We start from the raw sequence: 15,080 nt of genomic DNA, 5'->3' as shown, positions 1-15,080 counted from the left end.
TGCTGCAGCTGCCTTGGATGACTGATATTTTATTACATAGATTCCCACAGGCATGTGATTTATATGCTAGGATGTGGGGGTGGGGGAAACTTATGGCAACCAGCAGGGTTTTCTTTATTCTTCATCATCCATCCTGTTAACACTTGGATCTATGTAACCACATCTAACTGCATCTGCTATGGTCATGACCAACCTCAACTATCAGGATTTCATCATCATATCACACCAGTATATAGAAGTGGTACTAATTCGGGAGATGCAAGATAAGTGGTCCTGTAGAATTATAATTTTTAAACCACATGATGCATATCCCTCTTCTTTAACCAAGAAGGAAACTTCGGTAAATTCAAACTTATTCTAAATATATTTCAAAGTCATTCCAGCTGAAATGATAGTGAAAGCCTGATTGTGTGTATTGGTCCATAACAATAACTGCACTGTACATAAAGCTGTAGAAATAAGAACTAGGACTATATAAAAAAGAAGAAGACTAAAACCCACTATATCATCAGTATCATAGCATTCAGTACATGTTTTACTGATAATACTTCTTTCATTCAGAAAAATCTGTCTTAGATCAGCATGAAATGTGGCTTCGTAAAAGGCAAAGCTATAACATGTGTAAAAGTGACTATGAGGAGCAGCAGAAAACAGGTATTCATTCATAAACTGGATGTTTTCAGTTTAACAGGCAAAGGTAGAAATAAAAAAAATCTTTTATTTTCTTTGTGGCCACAGTCTTACTATGTAAGTCATAAAGAGGCCCCTGGAGAATCAAAATCTTTTCCCTCAAATGCAACAAAACATTTAAACTGTTTCTTGAGCAATCCATTGAAGGAACAAAGGGGAAAAACAAAAGGTTAACTTGCCAAATGCACATCTCTAAAATGCACATGAATGCAAATACATGTGCTGTATCCTTACTCTGCATATAAGAGAATACCTGATACCAATTATCCTTCACCATGGAATAAGAGGAAGATTCTTAAATTCAAATTAGCAACAAAATTGTAATCCATTACATATTGTAGCAAATAATGACATCAGTAATGTCATCAGTGGTGAGATATGACCATGTCAAAATATGATTTTCTGTCCTGCAGGGGGCTGTTTAGTGATGCGCCAACCAGATGCTGACAGGTCATGTAACCCACCGTGCAGTCAACCCCATGCTTACTGCAGTGAGGTATGTGCTACTGCATTGGAGCATAAACCACCCCTGTGAGGGCTTCCCACACATCTCTCTGCACTGCAAAGATTATGCCAACAAAATGTATTTTCAGAGATTTTGCTAATCATTAATTTGTTAAAATCAACCTCAGACCATTTTCTATCTTTCAATTAAATGTTGCATAATCTCTGTTGATTTGGTATGAACCTGCATAAAAATATACAAAGAGGTACTCTCCAGGTTAGGACTCATCAAAACAGTCTTCTCTTCCAGTCATCCATGTTGATATGCTTTATAGCTCACAAAAAACTGTGTTTTTCTGCTACACAGTGTAAAACACTTGTTCCCTACAGACTAGAACGTGCAGTTGTGAAGATGGATACACTGAAGTTATGTCCTCCGATGGCACACTTGAACAGTGCACTCTCATCCCAGTGGTGGTGATCCCCACCATGGAGGACAAAAAGGGAGATGTGAAAACCAGTCGAGCTGTGAACCCTACCCAGCCCTCCAGTAACCAGTCAGGACGAGGAAGGACCTGGTTTCTGCAGCCTTTTGGGCCAGGTGAAGTCATGCAATGAGCAGTTCTTAATGCTAAGTACTGCTGCAGGGTCTGGCATTTACTTTTTTGTGATGCCAAGGAAGAAAAGAAACAACCCTTAAGTGTTCATTTAAAAAGACAGGCAGCTGCCCTGATCGAAAACAAAGGAAGAGACATAAGCAAACCCCTAGCCTTCTCAGCTACTCCATCAATATATTTAATGAAATCCTGTAGTTCAGATGCCCTTTTAATCCCATCAACCTGTTAAAATTCACAGAAGCTATTGAAGTGTGACTTTAGAAGGGAGTTGGCTGCAAAGGTGCAAGCCAGGATATTAGATTATGCTGTCTCAACCAATAATGCTGTTGATAGAAAGGAAAAGGTAACGCTGAAGACTGCAAAGGGTAAGGGTTGCTTAAACTTTGCAGCTGTAGAGTAAATTTGCAGGAAAATAATCACTAAATATATGCTAATGCTTTTCTACGTTATCCATATTTAAACTAATTCATGTTAGACAAGAGCTAACCACATTATTGATATTTAGCATAGACATGCTCTAAGTCTTGATAGGCAATATTTGCTTTTATGATGGACCATGTCCTTTAGAGCTGAGCAAGGACCTATGTGCAAGAGTGGCAAGAAATATAAGACAGTTATCCCATCAAAAATACTTCATAAAATCCATCAGTGAATCAGATTTCAGTAAGTATTTCCTGGTACTATTAAACATTGAGATAAATAAAATCTTAATTAACAAAATATTTTCACATAAAGAGATAAGATGCTTGTCCAAATTGTTGAAGACAGCAATTGGTTATCTTCTTAAGTGTCTTTTAAATCACAGAGAGTTAAATTTTCTAACGCAATTGTGTCTTAGGGTGTTCATTTCTTTCTAAAGCTTTTATGAATGTTTTTAGTCTGAGAATTGAGCAGTCTCTGTATATGCATAATCCGTAAAATGCTGCAAGCTGAGAGCTACAGAAATAGTTCTAATAAGCAGATTAAATCATGTTCAGGTTAGAAATACTTATGTTATATCCCATTAGTCCTACTTAGTTTTACTGTTATTTGTACTGTGATGCTATATTGGATACCTGCAATAAAATGATCTTTACTCCAATTAGTTAATATTTTAATCCACAATAAAAAAAAAAAAAAAAGAAAATTAAGCTTTTCTGGTCCTCTTTTAAAAACAGCATCTTACCAAGTATGTTGTCTTTCACTCATTCTAGCTAACTCCACCTGAAAATGCCAGAGGGTGAATTGTAGCAGCCACAGTGCCAGCAATAGGCAAATGTCAGACAGTCGCCTTCAACTATTCAGGAACATGGATGCTCATGTGAGCTCAGACATGAGGCTTGGTGCGAGGAACACTTGAGAGATTTCATGAAAACTCGCGAATTTTCCAGTAATTCAAGTTAGAAAGGAAACAGCTCAGCTCAGCTAAAACCAATGGTATTGAATAAAACTAATACTTTATCCAGCAAAGGGAGAACAAAATGTGGACGAAAGTGAAAATTTTGCACTTCAGATTACATTTGTGATGGATTGTTTTTAATTCCAGGATTGGGTATCTACTGGAATTTTTTTTTATTTACTCTAGCCTTTCATTTCACTTTCTGATCTAAATATAAAATAATTCTTTCACCACCTTCAATAAATTATATTGCTTTTCCAGAAAGGAAAATATTAAAAATAGCCCCTTCAGGTGTCTGTGTTGATGTATGACCCAAAGCCGAAAAGTCTGAGATGCCAATTCCCTTGTATATTTAGAAATAAGCTGTCCAGGGGGAATTCAGAAAGCCCAAGTTAGATACCCATAGTTGCATAATAGGAATGACCTCATTAACAGTTCCCTGCTTTGACAAAAATAACTAAATCCATACACAAGCTAATCCAAGTCTTTTTTTCAAGGAGATAATACTATTTTAAAACAAGCAAACACAAAACAGTTTGGAACCCCTTACATTTACCAACGGAAATAAGCCAAGGAGAGAAGAAACTAACCTATTTAGCAGTTCTGAATTCCTCTCATTCATATTACCGTATCATTGGATATGTCAGGTCAAATCTACCGTTCAGTTCATTTTTAATGGATCAATTATTTCAGTTATATCAGTTATTATCAGTTATAATGTTTCATTAGCTTGATTAATGTAATGAAGCTAAAATGGTTTTAAATTTATCAGTCTTGAACAAGTTGTCCACATGACTGCAAGACTTTGTATTGCTAGAAAACAGAAAACCTAAACTTAACTGCACAGCAATAGAGAGCACTACTGAGAATCTAGGCAAAGCTGGACAGACTAACTTTTTTACTATTGTTTTGGAAACATCAACTGCATTGATAATGCCTTCTTGTTCTGCAGAGGTATCAGGAAGCAATAAGTATTTAGTCAGAAAAAAATTAGCTATGTTCGCTTACACTGAAAACTTACACAATTTTATGAAATAAAAATTTTGCCACTTGTAAATTAAGTAATTCAGGCTTTTTGTGGAATTTTCATTGTCAGGGAGGTACAACACAGCTAGCTCACCCCCTGTGAAAAAATGCTTTCAAAAAGCCATTTAGAAATTTGCAGAATGAGTCACATAGAAGTAGTGAGTCAAACAGAATGCACTGAGTTTGGGTTGTGACATGCTCATTGGAGGTTCAGAGAAACATCCCGCAGAGGAAGTCACACCATTTTTCTTGAGAGAAGTGGGTGCATCTAGGATCAAGAAAAGCAAGAGAGTGGAATGTATGCCTCAGCTTGTAGCAACATCATGACCAAAATGTAGACTGCGCTGGCTGCACACTAATACAGTCCTTGTTAACAGCCGACAGTTGTTCTACTTACAAGCATGGATTGTTTTCGTTTTTTGCTGTATTTTTGCTTGTTCTGTAAGGGGAAGTTGTTTTATAACAAGCTCGTATTTGTTAGGGGAAGAAATTGAAAAATTATTACTTTAGTAGTGAAAGTTGTGTTGTGCAGTTAAGGTATGGGTGAGGTAAAACATACTAACGGTATTTTAAAACATAAAATTAAATAGCAACATGAATGAAAATAACAGGCAGATTGATTTATAGGAGCTAGAATGGAAAGTGATGCTGATAGCATAAATGACTCCAGGGCTGATCAGCTGCCCTGCAATCATACTGAAGGATGCCCACTAAAAGTGGGCCTAGGGGCTGGGTTTCAGTGTGTCTCATTTGCTGCCTTTGACCCACATCTCAGCTCCATTTGGATTATCCAGACTTCTGCTGAAAAGCAGAACACAAGTGCACAGAGAAGTTTTTTAATTGTACTTAGTCTTATTAAGCTGTAATTGCTAGTGAAGACATTTGGTTTGGATACTAAAAGTATTTCTGTACTTTATCAGAACTAATAATTCAACAAGACTAACTCAAACACTACTGACTAACATTCATTCCTTTTAGATGGGAGGCTGAAGACCTGGGTTTATGGTGTAGCTGCTGGTGCATTTGTTTTACTCATCTTTATTGTTTCTATGATCTATCTAGCCTGGTGAGTTCTTTAATTATTTACAAACAAGCAGTCCCACACAGACTGTAACGCAAGCATTTACATTTCCTGCTGTAGAAACTGCAAGCACTTCTGTGAACTGCAGGATTTAATTTCCATGTCCTTTTGTCCAAGCTCAAGTTAGTGGACTGTGGCTGTGGTCTAGATGATGGATAAACACATGCCTTCCTGAGGTTAGAACTTCTTACAAATATGGGGTAGCTTAGTGTATAGTTTATTTCCACTCTGTTTACTTCTGTTAAGAATATACTGTGCCCCTGATAATTCCGTTGTGCCTGTATCAGAAAACGCAGAGAGAAATAGCAAGAAGGAGATTTAGTAATAAATCAGGGAAGTCAGAGTTTATATTTGGCAGAATATAGAGATACACAACCAAAAAGTCTGAAAACTTTCTCATGTGTTTTCCATGCATAAAATAGCATTATGTTGAATAACCTTGGTGCATGTACGAGCAAATATTTTTTGCAAGAGTAAATCACCTTTGAGAATGCTCTCCCTGATGTTTTTCAGGTCTTGTTTGTAGTTTCTGATACAAATGATTGTGCAAGTGGAAGGTGAGGGAAGTGTGGTTATACACATCAGGCTCTTGGCTATATTGCATTAGTAGGCATTAAGGGGGGATTCTGGATTTGTTTGGGTTTTAGTAAACATTCCCCAAAATCTCACTTCTGTCTAAGTAAGGGGAAAAAAAAAATCTTTCATTTTTTCAAGGAAAAGAAAATTAGCATACAACTACACTACAGATTCTTCAGACTGGAATCTGTGGCCACTGCAAGCCTTTGTAACAACAGGTTTGGTAATAAAGATTTATATTTGGGCAGCCAAAGTAGCTGAGATAAGATTTTTGCACAAGATCAGGGATGCACAGGCCTGATGAAGAAATGCTTATATTACACTCTAAAAGAAGAAAAATACTAAAGCATGCATAAATATGCATTTTCCTTTCACTTAGTAATTTTTTAAAACTGTATCAAATGGATTGGAAATACTGCTACATTAAAATCTAATTCAAGGCTAGACAGGGAATGGTTATGGCTAGCAACCATATCTGTGCTATTTATGACTGGTTTACTTATAACCTCTAAAATTAACTGAAGTCATTCCAGCAAGTATAATGAGATTATACTAATCAAAAGATAGAACTTTCCTGTGTGAAACCCTTGATGTGTCAAGAGAGGTTGAGATTCGAGACATCTAATTTAAAAGAACCTGAATGCGGCTTTGATACACGACCAGATATGCACTGCAGGGCCTGGGTTATTCTGAAAATTGACTGATCTCACAGGAATACCTGCCAAGGACTGTCAGTGCCATAACAGCCTGCTCCTGAACAACTGAGCTTTGAAGTAGATGTTGCTTTGGCTTGATAGAGATAATTACTGATCCAAGTAAAGTTTTTAGGCTTACGGCTTTTATGAATGAGCAACCAAATGCATTATCTTAAAGCAACACGCTTGTCTTTCATTTAAGACTGAAATCCGTCTTCGTATGTTATTAGTTTCTTGTTCTATTTACAAATTATCTTATTTTTTCAGCAAAAAGCCAAAGAAGCCCCAGAGAAGGCAGAACAACCGACTGAAACCTTTAACCTTGGCTTATGATGGTGATGCAGATATGTAAAATATAACTTCTCATGGTGACAAATGGAGTCTGAATTAATGGATTCAAATCAGAAGGTATCCAAAGCCACAGGGATTTTCTATGGAGTGGATTAAGTGTTTTGACTTTTCCTTTTTTGTAACTGCACCATAGATAAAGAAGGATGGATTTCACAATGCCTATGGATATTCAAGGTATTATTGCTTTACTTTAGACCATCAGCACTGAGAAATCTGGCAGAATCATGTTGGCACTGCAGTTGGAGATTTGTGGTCTTTCCTTAATCTTACAAATTATAAAGCACCACTTCTGTCTCCACAATACTGTAGCTGACGTAGTATTAACAGTTGGAAGCCCCTGCATCATTAACCAAGTATAATCAGTACGCATGAAGAGTTTGTACCAAGCTGTTTATGACTCTTTATATTCAAGCATAACATATATACTCAGTTGAACCATATGTATTACTCTACCAGATTATATACTTGTTAAAGAGCATTTTAGTGCTTACTACAATATTAACTTTTAACTGGGAATAATCCACTGAGCAAGTTCAACAGTTTGCCAGTTGATGATAACTTGTGTTAACCTGCATTTCAGAGGGCAATGACTCACTTGCAAAATTCTGTCCTGTTATGACTACAAAGTATAGAGGCCTCACATGCACATTCCAGAAAGGAGGCATTCTCAGATTCAGTATTTTCTAGTGGTTGCTGTCTGGAAAAAGAATACCCATTGTAAATGTTACAATACATTTCTACTCTCTAACTCGAACTGTTGCCTGCATCTTTTTTGCTACATGTAAGGCAAATTTTTGCACTATATTAGTGCAGCATGATATGCACTTAACTAGTATTGCCAGAGAAACTGCCTCTTTTCAGAAAGGATAATGATGTATCTTGTGCAAAGAGTGTCAAGTAGACAGGTCTTGAATCCTGAAGAGAGTAGCATTTGGTTTGGACTGTGACTGGATGAAATTGGCTAATGACATGTACTGTACACACCATTTCTCGTCACAGCGGCCATTCATAGTCTACATTATGGCAGTAATACAAGTGTCTAGTTTCTTGCCCCATCTACCTTTACTGGTATAGATTGTCCTGATGGTTTCTAATTGTACTTTGAAGGCTCTTTATGACTAGATTTTTTATATTTGTTAACTTTGTTAGAAAAAAAAAAGAAAAGAAAAAGAAAAGTGGTTGCCGTGTAATCCTGAGTGACATACTTACTGTCTAAAAAGGTATTCCGATTGTTCACCTAAAATAAAATGGGTTTGCTTTTTTTTTTTTCTTCCACTAGTGAGAGTGTTTTCACTGTTGCTGACAGTGCAATACTCAGAGCCCTTTTGTCTTTGCTAATCAGGATAATCGGATAGACTTTTAATTATTCAGTTAAACTCTTGAGTATACTGGCAAGTAAACAATAAGATCAATAGTTCTGCCATTTTAATACTCATGACTTCTTTAAAACTGCTAGCAGTATGAAAACTCACTGTTAACCTTTTCTGTACTCATGGCTTTTCAGTGTTAACGCTTCCAACATGAAGCTCATTGACTTGCCACTGTACCTACCTGCCTGTTACATATGTGATTTGTGACCTGAGGAGGGTTATTCTCATCAAATGGCTTCTCTGTGTAGCCTGAACATACAAGAGACTGTGCCACTACTAAGCAATACAAAACTTTATCAGGCAACCTCTCAAAAATAATTGTTATATAAAATTCAGTATTAGGTTCTCAGGTCTTTTTTATAATCTAAACCATTTCTGCCTACTCATCAAGCTACTTACTCAAGAAGCACCAGGTTTTGCACACTGAAGAAAACTGTATTTTTGCAAACTTTGGCCCAATACACTGAAACTGATGACATGACTCTTATGGACATTGATCGGTAACATCAGTCCTTTAAAATACCTACCTTTGTTCCATGTAGAATAATTTTTGGAACCAATGTGCATTTTGTGAAAGTTTAAGAGAGATTATGGTTATGGTCCCACTACAACTTAGCTAACTTACTTATGTTACCATGCATCAAGAAAATTACCTTCCTTGCACTGCACGAGTATTCCCCAAATGGGAATGATAAGCAGAATGGAACAATAGTAACAGTCTTTTGTACAGGTTTAATTTCTCATTTTATACCTTGATCTGGCTGCAGCTAATGAAGTGCCATGGCCCCCTGCCACACCAGTGGTTCATTCATGTATGTGTTGCATGACTGGGGACTTCAGTCTTTCTTACATTGCTTTGTGAAGTATAGTTAAAAAAAAACCAAAAAAAAACAAATAAACAAAACCAGGAAGTCTTGATGATTTTAATTACTTCAGTATTCTTTAGTAAAAAACAAGAAAAAGCCAAGTTGATTCCTATTTTGTCAGACATACAAAAAATAATATGGAAAATTACAAAATTTCAAGGAATTATAACTATCATGCGGAGACATAAAGCTTAATCATGATTTGTGTATTTTTAAAAGTCTGATTCTGTGTTGTCAAACAGTATTGGACCAATAGGAAATTGAGGGAACAGGGTTTCTTTCATTGGCAAGGAGTTATCTTTATTTATTATACTAGCTGGTCTTAGCAGGAGCTGTTGCGTAGGTCTTGCCTTGGAGATTTTTATGTCCTAAATCTAAGAATTTAATAACTTGAAGTTAAAAGCATGACAACTCCTTTTTCTCACTACATAAAATGGACAAATGAAGAAAGAAGTGGGAGAGCTTTTTAAGTATGTTTGACCTTTGCAATCCATGCAAGTATTTAATATGTGTTACATTTTGTATCTGGTCAGTGAATTTTGCTCGTGCACAACTGCATCATACTAGTGCTGCGTTTTAATTCAAGAGTGCATTTTTATTATTTTTTTTTTACTAACAAAGTGCACAAAAATTTGAAGCCAGAATGGTTTCCCTTGTTATCAAGAAAAAAATATTAGACTATAAAGAGGGCTGAAATTTGACGTAAAGCTAAAAGTTGCAAAGGTGATTAAGCCCTTTAGCATTGAAACAGAAATAAAAAATTGAATTATCAGTATGATCAGCTGAATTATCAGTATAGAATTAAAAGCAATTTGCTTTAAAAATCAGAGTGCTTCTACAAATCCAGTGCCTAAAGCAGCCACTACCGTAGATTGTTAGTTTGTGAAAGTAATGTTTCCAGTGATCAAATAAACCATTCAGAAAATAGCAAAGTAGACATCTTCCTGTGGATGTGGTGGTTTGTATTTTCCTTTTTAAATCTGTAGTTTCTAGATTACTGTGTCTGCTTTGAGTCCTGGAGCAGATCGTTTTTGAAGCTTTGATGCAACTGCACAAGCTTGTTTATATTTGGTATAAAGCATCAATTTTGAAACTCCCTTCCTCCTGCCAAAATGTAATAAAGTTTGTTTTCCAATATTACAATCTGAAGAGACCAATTTAAAAACTATGTATAAATCACTGTAAAATATACCTTGAATGAAATGGAAATCTGTCTTTTTACCTTTATGTAAATTGTGCTCACCCAAAGTTAAGAGTTTATTTTGCCTAACTTAATTTACTTGAATATTTATTTTGTAGAATAAGGAGGCAGCTGTCTGAGGAATGTTTACCTTTTTTTGTTAATGTTAATTTGTAAATTGTGTAATGCATTTTTTATTTTTTAAATTATGTATATTTCTTTTTTAATGCACAAAATGTTTACGTACAACTACTGCAAATTTGTGTATATTGTCACTAAGCTTTATTCAGTTAATACAGATTATGTGAAAATGTAACAAGTCTTACATTTTCATCTGGGTTATTTTTACATAACTGATCTAATGCTGACAATAAATATAAACACAAAATTATTTAATGTCTTTTTTTTTTTAATTGATGTAGTATACTATGCTGAGATAGAGTAACAATAAAAGCCAGATCCCTAAAATATGACCACCTTTTAAATAGTCTCTTTTTTGGATAATTTAGCAAACATATTCTTGTTAAAAATTAGTCTTTTTATTTAAAAAGAAATAAAAATACTTTCTGATCTTAACGGTAACTGTCAAAGTCCGTTGCTACAGTCCTGTGGTCATATAAGTCTACATTTACAATTGCATAGTTAATTGATTGATAAATATCCAATAAATGCATAAATCAATGGTATTTTAAATTTTCTTCCTTAATTGCAATTTTTACATCAGAAAAACCAATCCATTAGTAGAGAACAAAGGGTGGATCAAGAACTCACTAGAAGACATTTATTCACTTCAGCAAAGCTGAATCTGTCCCTGTCACTGTATGAGAAGGCACAGGGAGCAAAATCCACCTCCTCCATATAAACCTATGTGCTCAATGCAATTAGTAAACTTGTCATTTACATCCCAGTTGTTGAATAATCATTATCAAATTCCATCACATTTCTTCTAGAATAAAGAACTTGTTGTTGTAGAAAGAAGAAGAAGTGACTCTGCACTTTTTTTCATAACTGCTTGTATTCTATCTCTGTGCTCTCCAGAACACAATTTTTTCATGTCCATTTCTGCAGCATATATTTACACACCAGTTCAAGGGGTTTTGTCCAACTTCAGTAGTTATTACCTCCACAGTAACCCTTCTGGGCTAACACTTAAAATGTTTAGACCCAATTTTGAGAACACACAACTCTGATTTTAGAGACATTTCAGGATTTCCTGCCTAAATTTTCTCCTGCTAGAATCCACCGTAAAATAACAGAAGCATTGGACTTGTCTTCCTATCTCCAATTTAGCAGAAGGATTTTTTAGATCTTTTAAAGTTGTTTAATTCAGTACAGGCAGAATTCTACTAACATTTTTAAAAGTTGCTTGAGAGAAGAAAATTAAAATTCTCATTTAAACTCTGCAGAAAAGAATAACCCATGGTATGCTAATGAAAATCATATGATCTTCACATTGAATAAAGAAAACTAGTGATAGGACTTTGGCAATTGGTTGTGAGATTTACAGAGTAATGCCTTTCAGATTGCAAAATGTAATCTTAATTTTAAAAAATGTCTGGAAAATATTATTTTCCAGTACAAGTATAATGGAAGGAAATAAATAGAGAGGTAAATCAAGAGGCTTAGATAAGCCATGTAAATATTTTAGCCTCCTAGTAATGTGAAGATCTGTAGTGTAAGGTATAGAAAATTACCCTGCTGAAACAGTAGTGAGCTTAAGCAGCTATTCAGGATCTGCTTGGCATTTCTAAGCACAATCTGGCTATTGAAAAGGTTATTTTTGAGTCTTCCATGACCAGAATTTTGGTAACAGAATGCACATTCACAGTTTGTTGCCTGTTCAGTGCTAACAGATTATTTTTAATGTGCTGCCTAATGAAACAGCTACAGAAACCTCTGTCAAACTTAATCTCTCCCAAACTTATTTACACAAATTGTAGCACAGAAAAAATATGCAGACTGTCACAGAAAAACAGAGAAAGGGTGACATACTGTGTCTTGCTTTCATACTTTAAACCTGATTTCCTTAACGACTTTCTTCTTTCTTCCTATGCCCCCATTGTGTCTTGGTGCTCGAAGCAGATGCCAGATTTCATCCTTATCAGCAACTTTTCTGATTTACACTGATTGCTGTCATAGCCTTTATTCTCTTTTTATGTCTTCTCACTCTTAAGACTATGGTTAACTAACAATAGTTACTAGTTGACAATTTACAGGTATTAGAAGACATGCAGTCAAAAGCAAAACTTTGCATACTTAAAATGTGATTTATCAGGCCGAAATAATTTGTTTCTTCTCTTCGTGCAACCAAAACAGCAGCTATGTATTTGGAATCCTTGAAGATACCTAATTCTATGTATTTCAGGTTCAATCATACCATTCTATTCCTGCTACTGTATGTACAGTTATAGCAAAATGGAGAAATCTCTTTTTGGAGACCTGATTGTTGTATGACAGTAAACAGTGATTAACAGAATCTCAAATCCTCAGTATCTATTATCTTTCTAAGAGTGCTGGGGTAAAAGCTTGGTAGAGTAGCTAAGTCCCTGAAGCATAAATCACTACAGAAGTCAACCAAAACCCCTCTTCCCATGAGCAGCTCCATGGCAAGAGGTTGCATATTCACATTTCCTATTCTGAGTATTGCCCTAAATACACACACAGATCTAGTTTTACTTATTTGTCTATAAGCTATACCAGCAACTTAAAATCATAAGTAGTGCAGATTATCTCAAGGTATATTTAAAACAATTTGTCAGAGATGTGTAGCATCACACATGTGATAACAGAGAGCTGAGTTCAGGTCAATGTCCATGCTTAAGATCAGAAGGGAAATCTCCATACGTGAGTAATTCAGCTTTGGATCTAATTTTTAGTTTTGACATACCACAAAATGAAAGAAATTTTCATCACTTAATTTGGCTTGAACCAACATAATAGAGACTAAAACATACTCAGAATAGTATTTCTCAGCCACAGATCTGCTCCTTTTCAACCAGAGGGCTGAACCCACATAACCCCGTCTCTCCAGGCAGCCAAGCAGGCCATCCAGGCCCTCGCTTCTTTCCATCACTGGCTTCTTCTGCAACTACCAAATCTTGCTGAAATCACTCTCTTCACACAGGCTCTGTTAGGCATTCACCTGGTTACTAGTTCCCCAGAACATAAACTAACACTGATTAATACTGGCCCCATGACAAGAAGCAATGATGTCCTGTGCAAAGCTTGGCTTACAAGACAGCCTGACAGACTGGTAGGAAATAAGGTTTCGCTGGCTCAGTGTTACCTATTATTTTAAGGATTACACGTATTTTCCTCATTGCTCTGTTTCTTCAGCCTCCAAGAATGAAGAATTCTGTAGCTCCATTTTATGAGTGAAAATTGGTGACATGAGGTTTCACTCAGCCAAGGAAAGAAAAAAAATAATTAGCTGGCAGTTTTGTGACTGCCTGAAGTTGAACTTAATGAACTGCAGCAAAAGCTTTCTGCAACATTAGAATGGCAGCTGGAGCTAAACCCTACATTTCTGCCTTAAATGGCCTCCACTTACTAGTTGATGAGCAAAACATTAGTAGCAGTCATTTGTTCAGTATTACAGAAATGTAGAAGCTGTGCAGCACAAGTGAGAAGTTAATTGTCGATCTCAGACTGGATCTCCAATCTCACTGCAGAATTACAGTGCTAAAGAAGCCAGGGCAGAAGTCTAATGGCCTCAGAATTGTAAATGGGCCCTTTCAGAAAGGCAAGACATTATTTACATTAAAATTTGCTATACCGCATCTCTGTTAATACATTCTCTTTGAAATGAGGTGATACTGCGTATGAGAAGACTTCCAACTGCCGCCTGAGATCAGTGAAATGACAGTACGATGTGTTTCTCCAGAATGCTTCATGGGTCTTATCTATCATCACATATTAAAAGGCTTTATATACCTATAACAACAGTATAGAGATTATAAGAAAACAATATAAGTTATAATAACATTTATTATTCCTTCATTTACATTGTCTAAAGCTTTTAAGTCCTACTTAAGTAGTTGTCAAATACTGTACAAAACAGCCTGGGCATTCTCCATAAACTGTATTGGACTATGCATATATGAAGAAAACACATACGCAACAGGATGGGGAGGGTTTTTTTCCAGCAGAATCACAGGTCAATCAAATAAAAGTAAATTACATTTAATTGATTTCAAAGACAGGAAAAATATTATTTTAAAGAATTATCCAGATTACTCCATGCAAATTTCCCTATTTTCATTCTCATTGCTGTTCAAAAAAGCCCCAGGCCTTCCATTTAATAAGGACATTCCCGAAGGACAAGGAAGAGAATTTTTCATTGCGCTCTCAGTTTCTCTGTGGAAGGCTTGAGCAATCTTTTGTCTTTGCATTTCTTCATACTTCCATTGCCTTTCTGGGGAAATAACGATATAAAAATCTTTCCTCTTTTTCCTTTTTCTCAGCATTGTACATATTTGACTGTCAGCCACAAATATTTACATCCATGTTTTATTCTCTTATGTCCTGAAAGTCTTGACCCAGCTGAGCCAGCTGCTAAGAGCATCACCAAAGGAGAAAAAGTTGAAATAGCAGAAAGGATACTAGGTATCTAAAGTTAATTTGTTTTGTTTGTCTTTAAATAGTAGAACCATAATTTTACACAGATAGCAGTAACAAGCAGTTATTCCGTGCAGAATAGAACTCTAACATGTTGATGCAGTGCAGAGAAAGACAGGCCTGGTATGACAGCAAAGCCCTTGAGCAGTGAAGACAGACTGCAGTAAAAAGGGCCGCAAGCACAGAATG

The 15,080-nt window shown here is 35.8% G+C and overlaps 1 protein-coding gene across 1 annotated transcript in view; it reads left to right on the top strand.

Moving 5' to 3' along the window:
• The window catches only part of THSD7A (thrombospondin, type I, domain containing 7A), a 130,264-nt gene extending 122,954 nt beyond the window's left edge, over nt 1-7,310 (top strand). The window contains exons 26-29 of the mRNA XM_010014555.1: nt 1,104-1,186; nt 1,525-1,735; nt 5,134-5,221; nt 6,775-7,310. Of these exons, the coding sequence (XP_010012857.1) occupies nt 1,104-1,186; nt 1,525-1,735; nt 5,134-5,221; nt 6,775-6,859 (467 nt within the window). The 3' untranslated portion in view covers nt 6,860-7,310. The remainder of the gene's footprint in view (nt 1-1,103; nt 1,187-1,524; nt 1,736-5,133; nt 5,222-6,774) is intronic.
• Nucleotides 7,311-15,080: the final 7,770 nt, after the last annotated feature.

Source organism: Nestor notabilis, unplaced genomic scaffold (assembly GCF_000696875.1).
Source record: "Nestor notabilis isolate BGI_N333 unplaced genomic scaffold, ASM69687v1 scaffold515, whole genome shotgun sequence".
Lineage (NCBI taxonomy): Eukaryota > Metazoa > Chordata > Aves > Psittaciformes > Psittacidae > Nestor > Nestor notabilis.
This window is presented reverse-complemented; position numbering and strand designations above follow the sequence as displayed.